The sequence below is a fragment of the Solea senegalensis genome, linkage group LG9, assembly GCF_019176455.1.
Source record: "Solea senegalensis isolate Sse05_10M linkage group LG9, IFAPA_SoseM_1, whole genome shotgun sequence".
NCBI lineage: Eukaryota > Metazoa > Chordata > Actinopteri > Pleuronectiformes > Soleidae > Solea > Solea senegalensis.
In genome coordinates this window covers 13,169,803-13,184,819 of record NC_058029.1, presented here as the reverse complement: position 1 = coordinate 13,184,819, position 15,017 = coordinate 13,169,803, and the positions used below count along the sequence as shown (strand labels likewise).

The 15,017-nt window shown below is 39.2% G+C and overlaps 1 protein-coding gene across 1 annotated transcript in view; it reads left to right on the top strand.

The window, feature by feature from the left end:
- Positions 1–15,017, top strand: part of LOC122774581 (eukaryotic translation initiation factor 3 subunit H) — a 53,647-nt gene that overhangs the window by 862 nt on the left and 37,768 nt on the right. The window contains exon 2 of the mRNA XM_044033985.1: positions 7,209–7,365. Coding sequence (XP_043889920.1) covers positions 7,209–7,365 — 157 coding nt within the window. The remainder of the gene's footprint in view (positions 1–7,208; positions 7,366–15,017) is intronic.

The window sequence follows — 15,017 nt, the reverse complement described above, 5'->3', positions numbered from 1 at the left end:
CAGTTTTCTCAGCGTGTTTTCCAAAATCAATGCTCATCACATGCCAGCCAGTCAGTTTGGCATTTATTTAAATTAAGTAGGGCAGTGATACATTCATCATGTAACAAGAATAACAATTTTACAAGTTAACACTTAGCTGCCCCTGCTAATGAATAATAAGTTAATTAAACACAGTAAGGTCAATTAGAAAATAAAACGTGTTTTGGTTTTGCATACTAGTGATGTGACTATGAAAATGAAATGCAGACACTGTACACATGTGAGCTTTCAAATGAAATATAATAAATGTCTTTTCAAAACCCTGTATTATAGATAATACTTTTAAAGAGAACATCCAACACATTTTGTTTTAAAATAAGTTTAACTTCTAATTATTTATTCCCAGAATAATATTCATTGACCGGGAGTGACCGCAAAGCCATGGTAAACGCAGGGAGAAGAAGGGGAAATTGAGACGCGAAATAGATTTTATACAGTGGTCATCATCACTTATGCCAAAACTATGTTCGATTGACAGAATGTGGCAGATTCTGTAAATGCAGAAACTCAATGGTGTTGCTTCAAAACAAAAGAAAAAAAGGAGTGAGTAGTCACACTTATGTAGATATCCACTATTCACTGTAAGGTTACTGAACGGTTTTAGGGGTTTGACATTGTAGGGTGATTGTCAAATTGGATTAGTATGTACTGCAATCGCCATATCTGGAACTTCATCACTGGCCAGCAGATCTCTCTCCCAATCTTCCACATTACACGTTACATTCCTTTTCATTCTCTCCCCATTTGATTGAATCAGAGTGGCTTCAGTTGTTAAACTGATTGTAAATGACAATAATAAAAATAACGATAATAATAATAATCCATTTGATAAAAAAAAAAAGAAGCATGTTATCATTACAACATTATTCACAATAAAAAACTCAAAACATGAAAATATTAGAAACACAGTATAATTTTTTATGGAAAATTAATTCACAATGATGTCTTTCTCTCTTAAATGCTCTGATGATATTAATTTGTATCTAATTACATTTATTGTCTGATTCTCTTTTAGACCTTACTGTTTTTAGATTTCTTTGTAATGTAGGCAGTTTTGTCAGTGCTGTGGTACTATAAATTATCAGTGTGCATACTATGTGCAGTGTAAAAGCCAATAACAACACCTGCTCTCTCTATGGACTGTCTTGTGATTTTTGGGTCTCCCATCACTCTTTGAACTGCTCTATGGTCTGACTAGTCAAAGCCTCCCATCATGCTGCGAATTTAGCTGTGAGGCTGTAAACAAATCAGAAATTAAGTTGTTCTCTCCCAGGCTACTTTTTTGCATTATGCTGAACGTTTTTTTTTATGTACCGTATTTTCCGCACTATAAGGCGCACCGGATTATAAGGCGCACCGGATTATAAGGCGCACCTTCACTGAATGGCCTATTTTAAAACTTTGTCCATATATAAGGCGCACTGCATTATAAGGCGCATAGAATAGACGCTACAGTAGAGGCTGGGGTTACGTTATGCATTCATTAGATGGAGCTGCGCTAAAGGGAATGTCAACAAAACAGTCAGATAGGTCAGTCAAACTTTATTTAGATAGATTACAAACCAGCGTTCTGACAACTCCGTTTACTCCCAACATGAATAAACAGCTGTTTTATGTGATGTGGTATTTCGTTTATCTTTTAACAACAGCAGGGTATAACATGTAGTGCAACATTTATATCACATAGTGGAGGGGAACTTTTCCTGGATTCAATAAACACGTAAAAAACAGTCTGATACTGTTACGGTAAATCAAACGTTAGTGCTATCACAATATAGTAACACTCGAAATAGTGCAAAGCAATAACAATATATAAATAACTCAACGTTGCTCAAACGTTAATGTCACACAAGACAACACACAAAATAAACATGTAAAGCTCACTTTATCAAGTTATTCCTCATCCGCGAATCCCTCAAATTCTTCTTCAGTGTCCGAATTAAACAGTTGGGCGAATACGGGATCCAACATGCCCGGCTCCGTCTCGTCCGGATTATACGGCGCACTGTCGGCTTTTGAGAAAATTTGAGGTTTTTAGGTGCGCCTTATAGTGCGGAAAATACGGTAATTATTGATCAAAAACACAAGTACCCCTACTGCACATTTAAATTGCTATGGTGTCACTTGATAAAACTCAACTTCAAAGACCCATAACACCACCTTTTTTTATTTTATGTAGTTCTCCTATATAAACAGCAGAGGACAAACTTGCCTCACAGCCATGCACTTAAATTCTCCCTCTCCCTGCTTTACATTGCACTGGACACAAAGCAAGCAATTTCAACACACTCAACACAGTAGCAGGAATTTTAACTTGCCAGCTGCTGCCATCCTTTTATTTTTCTCATTAAAATTGCAGAGTTTTACAAAGAACAGAGTTTTGGGCTCCGAATTTCAATTGGAAATATTTCACCTTATTGTATATTATTTAGACCACCTTACGAGATCTCCAAATTCCCTTTCTCAGTCTTTTCAACCAAACATTTAAATCACAATGGTAAAATTAAAAGCAGCTGAGAGATGTTTTGTGTGCAACCTTCTTGGGATTCAGCCTGTTGAAGGTAACATTGTTTGTTTGAGGTGGTGCTTTGAGACAAGTCTCACCTGAATGCATTGATATGCAGCAATTGCTGCTGTGTTGCATCATGACCCGTCTGGCAGAGGTTTGGCTGGAGGGTTGCTCACAGACGGCGTCACCACTGCTGTGTAGAAAAATTGGACTGTTTCCTTGGTTTTGAAGAGGTTTCCGTAGTTGCTTTTGCCACAGGAGCTGAGTGTGATGACTTACCGTACATTAAACACCTACTGAGATCATACAATCGTCTCAGTTGAACACCACAGCAGAATAATCATTCATTTGCTATGACTGGTGTCAGTGTATGTTGTGTGCAGTTTTGTTTACAGTGCTGTAAAAACTATGTGGCATAAAAAAGGAAATGTGTCCAAATTTGTTGTAGCATTTCTTACCAGTGGCAGACATTTCTGTTTTTTTAAATGTGAATGAGTAAAACACTGTGACAGAAACGGTCTGTTCTTTGCTTTGGGGCTTCTTGCACTTGTCTTGGGTCCTTAAGCACAAACGTGTCAGGAAGGTCTTTACACGTACGTAATGTGTCACAGATCATCTGGAATACATTCAGACACTAGATATGACTTACTACGAGGGTAGAAGCATGTATTTGTTTGCCATTCACAACTGTGGTTGGTGTATTCTAATTCTTACTCTGTATTTTGAATTTTCAATATTGATCCAGGCCTAGTTGTGTGCCTTAATATTACACCAGTCTTGTACAAAAGGGATAAAAAACCAGTACATTAACTGGTCTAAAAGGTAATACATACGTTGAAGCAGTGGCAACAAGAATTGTCATAGTACAACTCTGATTCAATGATCTGAGGGTGAGCAGTAAACGGTGAAGCTGGAATCAATGAGACTGTGAGTTATGTCTTATACTTAATTTATAGCTGCATACTTTAGATCATCTTTGTATACTTCATGTGAGAATTATTGCTACATATTAAAGTGAATAACAGCTATTAAAGAGTTGGGGGAAACGGATGGTGTTGTTGAAAGTCAGTTGATTATTTCCTAAATTGCAGTTAGACTTCCCATTGTCATTTACTAGTCTTGGACTACCCTAGATTGAAAGTCCAACATGGCATGAAAAGACCTGTCAGAAGCTGGCATATGAAGTCATAATCTTCTATGTTCTTCATGCTTGGTGTAACCCAGTGGATGGCCCATCGTGTCACACAAGGCACATGAACCACAGTCATTATGGGATTGTCTCTCTTGCAGTACTTTCTCATAACTTGAGTCCCATTGTGGTGGCAATATGAGTGCTTTGGTGTGAGTGAAAGAAAAGATTTATGATGAGAATTAAAGGCAGGCAATGTGGGATTTGGGCCGCAATTGATTTTGCACAATTCAATTTTAAGCTTGTTGATTTATAATGCACTGTTCACATATCAATCTTGGCCCTCTCCATACGAGGTGAACTTACTGGGCTGCTGGACTTTGCTGCTGGTGAACTAGATCAATATGTGTGTGTGTGCATTTCACCAAGTCACCATAATATAAATCAATACATTTCAATGCATGTTTTAAGGTAGGAGTTAAGCCAGCAGTAGTTATGGTTATGGTTGGAGTTAACAAGAAATTGGTGAGTCGATGTCCTCTGAAGTCACAGTGTGAGAGAGGGGAAAGAATATTGGAGTAATATGTGTTTGAAGGAAGGTTTGCACAGACCTTGAGATTTACAGGCTTTTTCTGTTGATACTGATGGTATTTTCCTAACATTAGGAAGCCAGCACAACAAATCCACAGGAACCTTCCTCTGTCCTTCCTCTCATTTTTCTGTGTGGTGCTAGTACTCTCTTTAAACCTTTAAAGCATGTCTGTAGGTTCAGGAGTTTTCTAAAAGCCCTGCTTAGTTTCCTTTATTTGACTGTCCTAGAGTTGTTTTGAACCAATCTCCTCCTCCTTTTCCACATGTATGCTATTTAAGTGTGTGATGAACAGATATCCAAGAGTTAGAGGAGACCAGGAAAAAACATTTGCGGGTAAAAAAGGGAGAAAAAGCATGGGTGGTACAGGGGGTTTGAAAAGTGGCAAGTGTTGCCAATCCCCCTTACTGTTATTTGTCCACCCTCTCTCCTTGCCTTCAGCTGGTCCTCTCATGCCATCTTTTGTCATTATTACCTTTATCCGTGTGGTCTCTTTAGCTCAGCACTTTCACTGCTGCCTTTCCTCACTCTGCCTTTTATTTCCATTTTCTCCATCGTATTCTCACTCTAACATTTCTCCCTCTCTCTCTATCAACCCCAACCCCCACACATCACCCTATGGATCAGACCTTCGTCCCCACAGTCAGTTAAGCCATGGCAGGCAAGCAGAGAATGAGATTTGTTTTTCTCCCCACTCCACCACATATCGTCTCTCTTCTCTTGCTCCTAGCTATTTTACTTGTTGCATGACAAGTCTAGCATTTATGGAAATAAATCATCTCCCAAGACACATGTACGTGTGTGTGTGTGTGTGTGTGTATGTGTGTGTGTGTGTGTGTGTGTGTGTGTGTGTGTGTGTGTGTGTGTGTGTGTGTGTGTGTGTGTGTGTGTGTGTGTGTGTGTGTGTGTGTGTGTGTGTGTGTGTGTGTGTGTGTGTGTGTGTGTGTGTGTGTGTGTGTGTGTGTGTGTGTGTGTGTGTATGTAGGTTAGTAAGACCAGTAAGGGCTCCCTCATGGTGTTGATGGGTGTTTTGTAGTGAGCATGGCTCCAGGACTACCACCCTGCTCCTGCATGTATGTGTGTATTATTAATGCCTTTGGTTGTGACCTGCTCACACTGTTATCAGCGTGATTTATGCTCTTCCCCTCCAAGAAGCTTTCAGCTTCTTGTCGTGTTCCTGTTCATTTAGATGCTTTGTTTTTTTCTCCACTTTTTTCCTTGGCTGCTTTTTTCAGGGCCTCTCGTGATGTGCGTGTGTGAGAGTCTGTCCACGTCATTGTATTTTTTGTTTTCTATAAATAAGCCATAGCCCTTTATTGCTGTCCTTGGTGTCTGTGATGCAGCATTACAGTCCAAACCAGCTCCTCAATCATGTGAATGCTTGTCCTTTTGGCCCATTTTGTTCTGCCATTAAAAATTAAGCACACAATGATGCATGGGAACGCTGTCTAGTTGAGGCATGACAATGTGGTATATCAGAGTACAAGTCCAAATTTACCCTCCCACTGTCTGAGTACTTTCTCTCAGAATTTCTTTCTGCCACCTCTTCTTTCTCTCGTGTAAATTGCCAAGATCTGCTGAATACTAACTGGGCTTTTGTACGCACTCAAGATCAGTGATGCACCAGTGTTTGAGCTGACAGGTGGTGCTTACATCTCAATTTACCTCAACCATAGCCAAGTAACTTACCTCTTCAAGAAACTATTCAAGAATGTTTTTTTTTGTTAGAGCTTGGTGAGTGTGGAATGGTTGGTTGAGGATTTATTATGTAATTTGTAGAGTGTCTTAGTGATAGTCATGGTTAAATAACTTGCATTGTATTAGCCCCTCTCAAAATTAAGCTTCAATCCTCCATTTTGTTTATGGAGTCCTTGTGTCCACTTTATTAGGTACACTTGTGCAATCCTATGAAATCTATAGCAACTGTTCTGCTTGTTATTTATCTTGTGTCTTTATGATTAAAAAATAGTGAAGCTATTTGCACTGTGCTGTTCAGTACCAGGATATTAGCTTCAGTTAACTCTCTGATTCAAGTCTGAGCCTGACTGAAATGCACAGCATGAATGTTTTTTCCATCCTCTGCTTTAATCATTATCCATTCGGATTACAACACAGACTGACGTGATCATCTGCTATGTATGCATCTTTACTATAATAGGTAGCATTACTTTCTACTTGATGTTAACAAGGTGTAGTTCAAACCTATAATATGGCTGACAGGATGGAGTACAGCAGTTGTGGTAATGCAATTAGCATATTCATGATTTAATTGCAATATAATTTCTTTCTCACTCATGTCATCGTGCCTCAGTCCTTTATCTGTTTGCTTATTGCCTCATTTGTTCAGTGGCACTGCACAGACTTGTTTAAGTAAAGTTGATGTAATGTCCAGTTTTACTCAGTGGGAGTATATTATGGAATAGAATATTTGGGTCTGAATATTTATGTCCATATCAGTTTTTCCCTCTCTACAAAAATAGAAAAAGACTACAAATAAAGAGTAAATGACTCAAACAACCCTCCTGTTATTGCTTTGTCATTATTGGGATGGAAAAAAAGAAAAATGTATATGAACATAATGTGTATAAGAACCTGAGAGGCATTTGCAGCAGGTGGAATGGAAAAAAATCTAGGCAGCTTGTAAAACAGCCTCAACCAAAGCAACTCTAAAAACTAATTAGTACAATCAACAGAGACAGAACTGAATTGAACAACATAAATCAAAGGATGATAAAATACAATAACTAGGAATGCTGTGGAAACCACAAAATGCACAAACAATGGGCACAGTAAATAAATTACCTCCAGTTGAGAAAATGAAATCGTTTTTTCAGAAACTGTAATAGGAAAGGGGATGAAGACTCCTTTCTTCCCTCTCTGCCTTTGTCCTGTTGCTGTAGTTCGATACTTCAGTGATATTGTTCTTTTGTTTGTTTTTAAAGGTGGTGCTGAAGATTATCAAGCACTACCAGGAAGAGGGCCAGGGAAGCGAAGTGGTTCAGGGTGTCCTGCTGGGCCTGGTGGTCGATGACCGGCTGGAGATCACCAACTGCTTCCCCTTTCCCCAACACACTGAAGATGATGCAGACTTCGATGAAGGTAACTGAGTGCAGTTTTTTGCTCTTCGTTTATTTTCTCTGGCTTCTGAAAAAACGCACACACCCATACAAACAACACAATATCACATAACAGTAAAAAAAAAACGCCTGTTGGGCACAAAATGTCAGTACAATTTATGTGGATGGAGAGATGGGCCCCATTGTGACTATGGCTGGTTGTTGAAAATGTATGAATGGTTCAGGAACACAGGTATTTGCTTTTTCTCAAAGTTCTACTAAAGATTGCTTTTTTGTCTTTTTTTGTCTTTGTCTTTCTTGGGTTATGATGAATTGCAAATTTGGAAAGTGTGCTGTTACTTCCTCACTGCGTGTTCTTTGCTGTTACCTTACTTCTCAAGTCTGAATGACTTGGCTGAAGCTCATCACAAAAAGAGAAAATTGATTTATCTGAAATTCTACACAAAGCTTGCTCATTGGGCTGACGCATACATGTATCCATTGTATTTTTAGTATTTCCCTTGCCTTTTGTACTTAATTTAGCTGTAATTTGTACACAATGTAAAACCGTAATACTCATTCTGTTCTCAGTGTTACAGGGGAAGGGAATTAACATTTATTTTGGCCTAAGAGCTAAGTTCTTTCTGTTTTTGTATTTATTTAGAAAATAGCATTTCTGATGTTATCGATTCATAAAATCCTTTGATCAGTCTTTTAATATACACCATTAACTGTATTTTCTGCAAAAATTTCAGACTGAGACTTGACTGTAACAGTTTTTCATGAGCAACATAACATCAATACAATTTGTTAGTTACTTTAAATCATTTGATGCATTTCTAGGCTGGATATTTTGGCTTATCACCTACGACTGTACTGTACTGTAGAGTTGCACTGTGTGGTCATATTTCATAATAACTATGTTAATGTAACTACTTTGTGGTCAACCTTTACGTGGAGACCTTTTTGAATTTTTAATGATGCACCACGTTGGAGAGATCTAAAGTTTGTGAAAATCGTTCTACTGCTTTATCCTCCACATGAGGGTCGATTCAGGAAATTGGCAGTGACGCCCAGCCCTATTTCCTCACTGTGCCCAAGTAAACACTGACAGGCAGGTGGTTACGAAATAAAAACAATAGATTTTTAAGGCCTGGGGCAACTTGAATAAATAACTCACTGAGCATTGCTGTGCTTTTTTAGACATGTGTGTGGAAGATGTCCCCAGGCACAGTGTTGAGGACAATGTTGATTTTTAATTGAGCTAACTAGGTCTTTCATGTCCTACACTGTCAGTGCCGGGTTGATATGTGAGGGCAGTGGTGCAGGGATTGGGTAGTGGGGTTTGATTTTGTTTGTATTTGCATACATATGCATGTCATCTCTTGCCCTGCTTCATGTCAGCATTCATCAATGGATGTCATGTCCACTGACCATAGCTTTAAGGAACTGTAAAGAAATCTCCCAACAGGCCTCTGCAACTATCAAAAATGCTGCGAGAGACACAAGCGCCAATGTTAAAGGTTGTTCGTGGTAGGAATAGCTGTTGGTGTCATGGCTCTTGTGATGTTGAGTTTTGATACACTGGATTTTCCATCCGTCACTCTTCAAGTTAACAGAGGCCTTAGTGAGGAGCAACTTGCCATGATTCATTTGAAAAATTTACTGACCTATGACAGAATTCCTCTCAACAGGGCTTCAGATCGAGCTGCAAAGAGTGACACACTTCAGGTTGTCTGTCACTGCAGAGCCTGCCTCCAACTGTGCAACACAAAGGAGTCATCTTTGTGAAGTGCAGAATACTCGTCACTGCTCACTGTGTGTTTTATGCTATACTCATAATTACATCCGCCAAAATGTTGCAATTGCACTAACCGTATCATGCAGAACATGAAAAATGGATTTTATGCTTGATATTTTGTTTCTGTACTTCAGCCTGAATTGGCTGCCCACACATACAGCTGACCAACTAGACCCCTTTCTTTCTACCCTGTTGCAACTGATAGCCATTGTTTCATCTGTGCTGATGTTGGGGCGGATTGCCTTGACTTTACAGCAGCACATGGAACAAAAGAGTGATGCTGAAGTGTGAATTGGATTTTCAAACAGTCACATCTCTATGGAAAATCTGTGAATTCATCTTAGACACATTGGAATTGAGCTAAAGATCCAAAACTTAGCTGTGGAATCATGGAGTTCATATCTGCAATTGAGATGATTAGTTCTGGTTTGCTTAAAAGCTACATGCTTTCAAAACAATACGTCTGCCCTTATCATTAATTTTAAAACAACAGGCCACAGAACAATGTAATGTTATGGGCAGTGCTCCAATGTTTTATTTCACCTTTCCTGTAAAAAATTACTTGACAAGACATTTCTAAAGTGAGAGTCATCTGCCCTAAATCCAGTGTTTCAAAATCGCTACCTAGGCGTATGTGTTCCAATAAAATAGCTTATTGCCTTAAACTAGGAGTAGTTACTTTGGGTGCCAGTGTGTTTTGGAAGTAGTTGCTCCCACTTGCATTGTTGTAACTTCTGCTTGGTCGATTTCGTCTGGAAGTAAACTTTTAATCTGCACTCTATTAGTTAGGTTTTCTCCTGAAAGTAAATGGCCTGAAGTAGGTACATGGCTATGAAACTTTGTGCGTGCACACACTCACATACGAACACTAATATACAGGAGGGAAATTTGGCCAAAATGTCTTTTCGACATTTGTATCAATTCTTGATGAATTTTTCACTGACTTTGGTTGGATGTGTGTTTTTTTTTTCCATTACTGTAGTCCCTTCTCTAACTATTGTATTGACTTTCTGATGCTTATCAGTTAATCGTTGCACCCTGAGATCAAGCTGGAGATTTAGGTCTAGAAATACTCTGCAGAGTAGCATGTACTCTGTTGTTGCCCAGTCATACAACCTGAATATGTTTAGTTGTATATCTGGATATATTTATCTGTGTTGTTTGTTTGCTTTGGTGCTAGGACCTTCAGATCAGAATTACTCCACTATTCTATCTGTAAAGGAAAGATGGTCAGGGTTGGCAGCTTAGTCATTTTGTGTGTGTGTGTGTGAAAGAAAGAGAGAGACTGTGTGCTATGCTGTTTTTCTATCAACAGATGCCAGTGTGGAGCTGTACTTGCAGGACAGACTATGTCAGCAAATGTGACCAGTGTAAGAGAAACAAAGAGAGGGATCAAGCAGGTGGCCTCACAAAAAAACCCTCAGCTGAACCCAAACCCATCTCACTCATGTCCTTGCACACTCTGCCTTTATATTGATAAAATAGAGAAGTACAGAAAAAGTAGTTAGTAGCATGTAGATAATGTGCTGTGGGCTTTTTCTTTGGTGTTGAATTGGAATGAATTAAAAAAAATAGTGCAAGAAAGAAGTTAAGTGGATATTTAGTAAAATGTCTCCCCCACCTGATGTGTTTGTTACAACACCACCTACTGTTTCATGAGCCCTGCATTGCTCGACGTACGTAGACTAGGCCTACACAGAACAAACATCTGCTAGATCACAGTTACTAGCAGTGTTGTGGACACTGTACACTGTCTCGCCATTTACATGAGATTTCATGCAGAACAATGAGTGAATAACATTTAGCAAGACAGAGCGAACTACGTGATGCTTGGGAAATGCGAATTCCAGGATCTCTGGCTCACCAAAGAAAATTACAAAGACTGACTTGCCCAAGATCCCAAGGACAATCACTTGGCCAGATGCAGAGCATGCTGCAGATCAATAAAAGAAGACACCATGTGTGAAGTGGCTCTTACAAGTTCCCCTTCCATTTTAAGCTATGTTAGCATATTCGGTCCTTAGATTTTAGGGAATTGGTGCTGGTACAGAAAGTCCTTGAAAAGTCCTTTTGATTTTATTTGAAGAATTTTATGTCAACCAAGGTGTGGGAACCATGAATAGAGCCCTGTGACTCAGTCCCTATGAACCGCCATATTGGCAGCTTAAGATGTGGCAAAGAACTAAGAGGACCAATGCTGGATTCAACCTCCAGTTCAGAGTCAGAGTTCACTGCGCACTTAAACTCCATGGAGATCAACCGATATATCGCAAAACTTGACAGACTGAATATATCTGATCCTTATAATGCCCTGGCGTGCTTTTTATGAGTTTGGAGAAAGCTGGAGAGGACATTATTCCGGACCTGCATTATTCTGACATCTTCAACTTCCATTTATCTTACTCCAGAGAGTCACTGAAAGTGAGACTGGAGTGAAACGAATGGATGCAATCTGGCTTTGTGACTAGCATTCAACTTTAGCTAAAGATATTGTTGTTGTCACTTGACGGGTAAGTGTCACATTAGCATAACGTTAGCATTAGCAACAGGCAGTGTAATGTAAATAATTGCTGTGGTTAAGGCTGTAATCAACCAAAGAAATTCTTGGTGGACTGAAGCCCTGAAATTTCGACTCAAAATTGACTAGTCAGGGGGCTGACGGCTCTTAAAGCGTTTGCATCACGCGCATCTGTGCAATATCATAGCACATGATTTCCAAAAATATACTATACTATACTATGTTGATATCAGCACGATATCAACTGTTGAGGAATATTTAGATTATTTGCTCTGTGCATGTCCTCATACATAGCGACACTGAACAGAGGAGCTCAGCTTCGCGGCTGAGACACAAACAGACTGTGGCTGTTGTTGCAGGCGAGTGCGTCTGCAATTATAAAACGAATCAATGATTCGAATCAACTTTGCATTTGACTTTATCGCCATCTAGTTTTGTAAAATGCTGCCACACTGCCGAAATCTTTGACATGGATGTTAGAGGAGGACTGACTGTTGCCTAAAATGAAACATTCAAAATTGAATAAAACCACCGGACGTTCTTTAATCTTTCTCCTGTGGTTTGGGCTAATCCAAAATACTGAAAACAAGGAGGGTGTTCTCTGAAGACACGCCATTACCTGTGGAACATGGGTCCTCTGAAAACACCCCCATTAGCACTTGGACTTATCAGAATTTGAGTCGAACCAGAACGTATCGACTCATAAATCGACCAGTTGACTGGGACTTTACAGCCCTAGCTGTGGTAACATTGCTGTGTCAGTTAGACCAAGTCCATTATTTACTAAAAGTTAATCCACGAAACCTGTTGCTTGTGGGCTCCATTTGTCCCGTCTTCTGTTTGCTGTGAGCAGGTTTCATAGCAGTGACTCACCTCCACTGTTTCTCTGGATCCACAGGGATCCATTAAACTGCTCACCTGTTAGCCTGTCTCTGACTGTTTTGGCCAAACATCCATCCACCATCTTCACTTTTATGATGAAAACAGCCGACGAAGAGGCGAGTTGTGTGACATCTTGCCTGATTTATGTGTTGTCTAATATATATATGGTGAATAGCATTGTATCCTGCCACAGGGTGTTGCCTACTACATATATATATATATATATATATATACTATATTGTATAAGTACAGATACCAATACTAAGAGAGAGATTTAATATTGTGGCAAACAAGGTTCTGAAAATATGTGCCACTTCATTCAAGCTTTCTGTTGCTGAATGAGTGTCAGCTCCAGCACTTGTTAATGCAGTATTATAACGAGATTTTGATATTGTTGCATCCCTAATGGTCGGTTTGTGTTTATTCGATTGCCTGTCGGGGGTGACTTTCTCTTGTCCTATCCATACATGTTCTGCCACGCACCTGTCTGTTCTCTGTTTACAGAGATTTTTTTTTATCCTCTCACAAACTGCTGTTAGGAAAACAAAAACGACAGGCTGCTGTCTCCATCTGACCTGCTCATGCCAATGGATTTCACACTGCACAGAGCTAACTGCCCAGGGATAGTCTTGAAATGATGTCAGTGAAGTAAGTGGCCGGACAGAAGAGCCCAGCGTTTGACCCAGATATTTTACACTGGATTTGACTAAAATATTAAGAAAACTATCATATCAGTTATTATAATATATATAATAATATAAATCACCATAGACTGACACTTTATTTTATTTACGTGATGTAATGTTAATTGTCTCAAAGATCTTGCTTTTCAGATGTGGAAAAACACTGTGTTTCTTGACGGTGCCAAATTTGGAAAGTTTAATATTCTACCAATGTCACTACAATTGAGAAGCGTGCGTTTATCCTGAAGGTAGAACAAAATTGGTCTGCTCCTTTCACTCTTCAATGCTTGTCCCTCTTCTTTTCCCGTTTTCTCTAACCGCTACTGTGAAAAAGCTGCCTCCACCCTTCTCCCCTACCATATCCCCTCTCAGCAATCTCTGACTCCGAGTCTTTCCTTTGCCTCTTTTTGCTATTCCTTTTTCATCTTTCTCTTTGCCCGTTCTAGTCTCACAACGTCTTGATCAAACCCCTCTGCTCCTGCATCCTCCTCATGTCCCTGCCACAACTGTTGGAGGATAAATTTAGCAATATACTGTTGGAAAGAGGAATAATGCGAGCACCCAACCAACATCCTGCTAGTAATTGCGCCTTTTTTTTTTTAGATGAAGGGCTGTGGCTATCAATCATTTAATCGAGCAAGTGGAGAAGGAACTCTGTGGAGTACACAAAACGTTTCACATTGTACTGCAATATGAGTTTTAAGCCATACTGGCTAGTTAAAAGAAATCTAAATGTATATGTTTTAGATATGTGTTCTGTGAAATGTACATATAAATATCCAATTTACGTCTATATATGCTTCAAGTTTTTCCTGTATTCTGTATTGCAAAGTGCTTCCTTCTGGCTATCCTGCAGTGCCTTGCCAAGCTACTAGCGATCTGCCCAGCACAGGTGGTTGGGCTGCCAGGCTCCTTGTCTGGGCGCAGAGGATCAGAATAGTTGTCAAACTGGTGAAATATACAAATTTTAAGGGTGCTTGTTCTGTAAGGATTCCTGATTCAGTAATTAGAGATTTGTTTTGAGGGTAGTCCCTTTAAGATGACAGAAGACGGCCTTCTCAGCCAAGGAGCATTTCTTTTGGACATCTTACATGACAGCATATAGCAAATTCTTGTTACTCCAGCCCTAACATGAATCTTCATTAAAAGAGCACAGCTAGATCATTTTAGTGTATAAACAACTTGTAGTCTTTAACAGGGTTGAGATTTGCTGATTGGCACCCCCTTTTCAGTTTATTTGTTGTTTATGTCACTCCTGCTGCTACTGTTTGAATCACTCAGCAAACCAATTAGCTACACAATTTCGTTTTGGAATAAAGATGATTGAGCTGTATAATAAACATTCTGCCCCCATAACAGAGAAATCATGCTTCTGAGAATAAAGCAAAGATGATCATGTCCTTATAAATCTCACATTTTAATCATTATACACCGAGTAGTATTTAATGTTGACATGTAAAGCATATTTTCTTTAATCTAGTGGCCTTCATACAAGGGCTGAAAGGAAATGTCATTGAATGCTCTCAAATGTTAAATTCACATTAACTGGAGTACTTGGAAAAGAACATGGAACTAGTAGTGATAAACATTGTTTCTGTATATTCATGATTTTATGTCAAAATTAGCTGAGGGACTTATGGGGCTGCAGCACATTTTTCTCTGCACCATTTCATTAAGAGAGCAGCTTTATAGTCACAGCCAGACTCGTCTCATCCAATCATTTTGTTCTCAATATTTCTCTATAGATGATTAAAGCAGAATGGTAAATATTCTTCAACATGATTGATTTTCTGTCAAAATCAGCTGAGGGA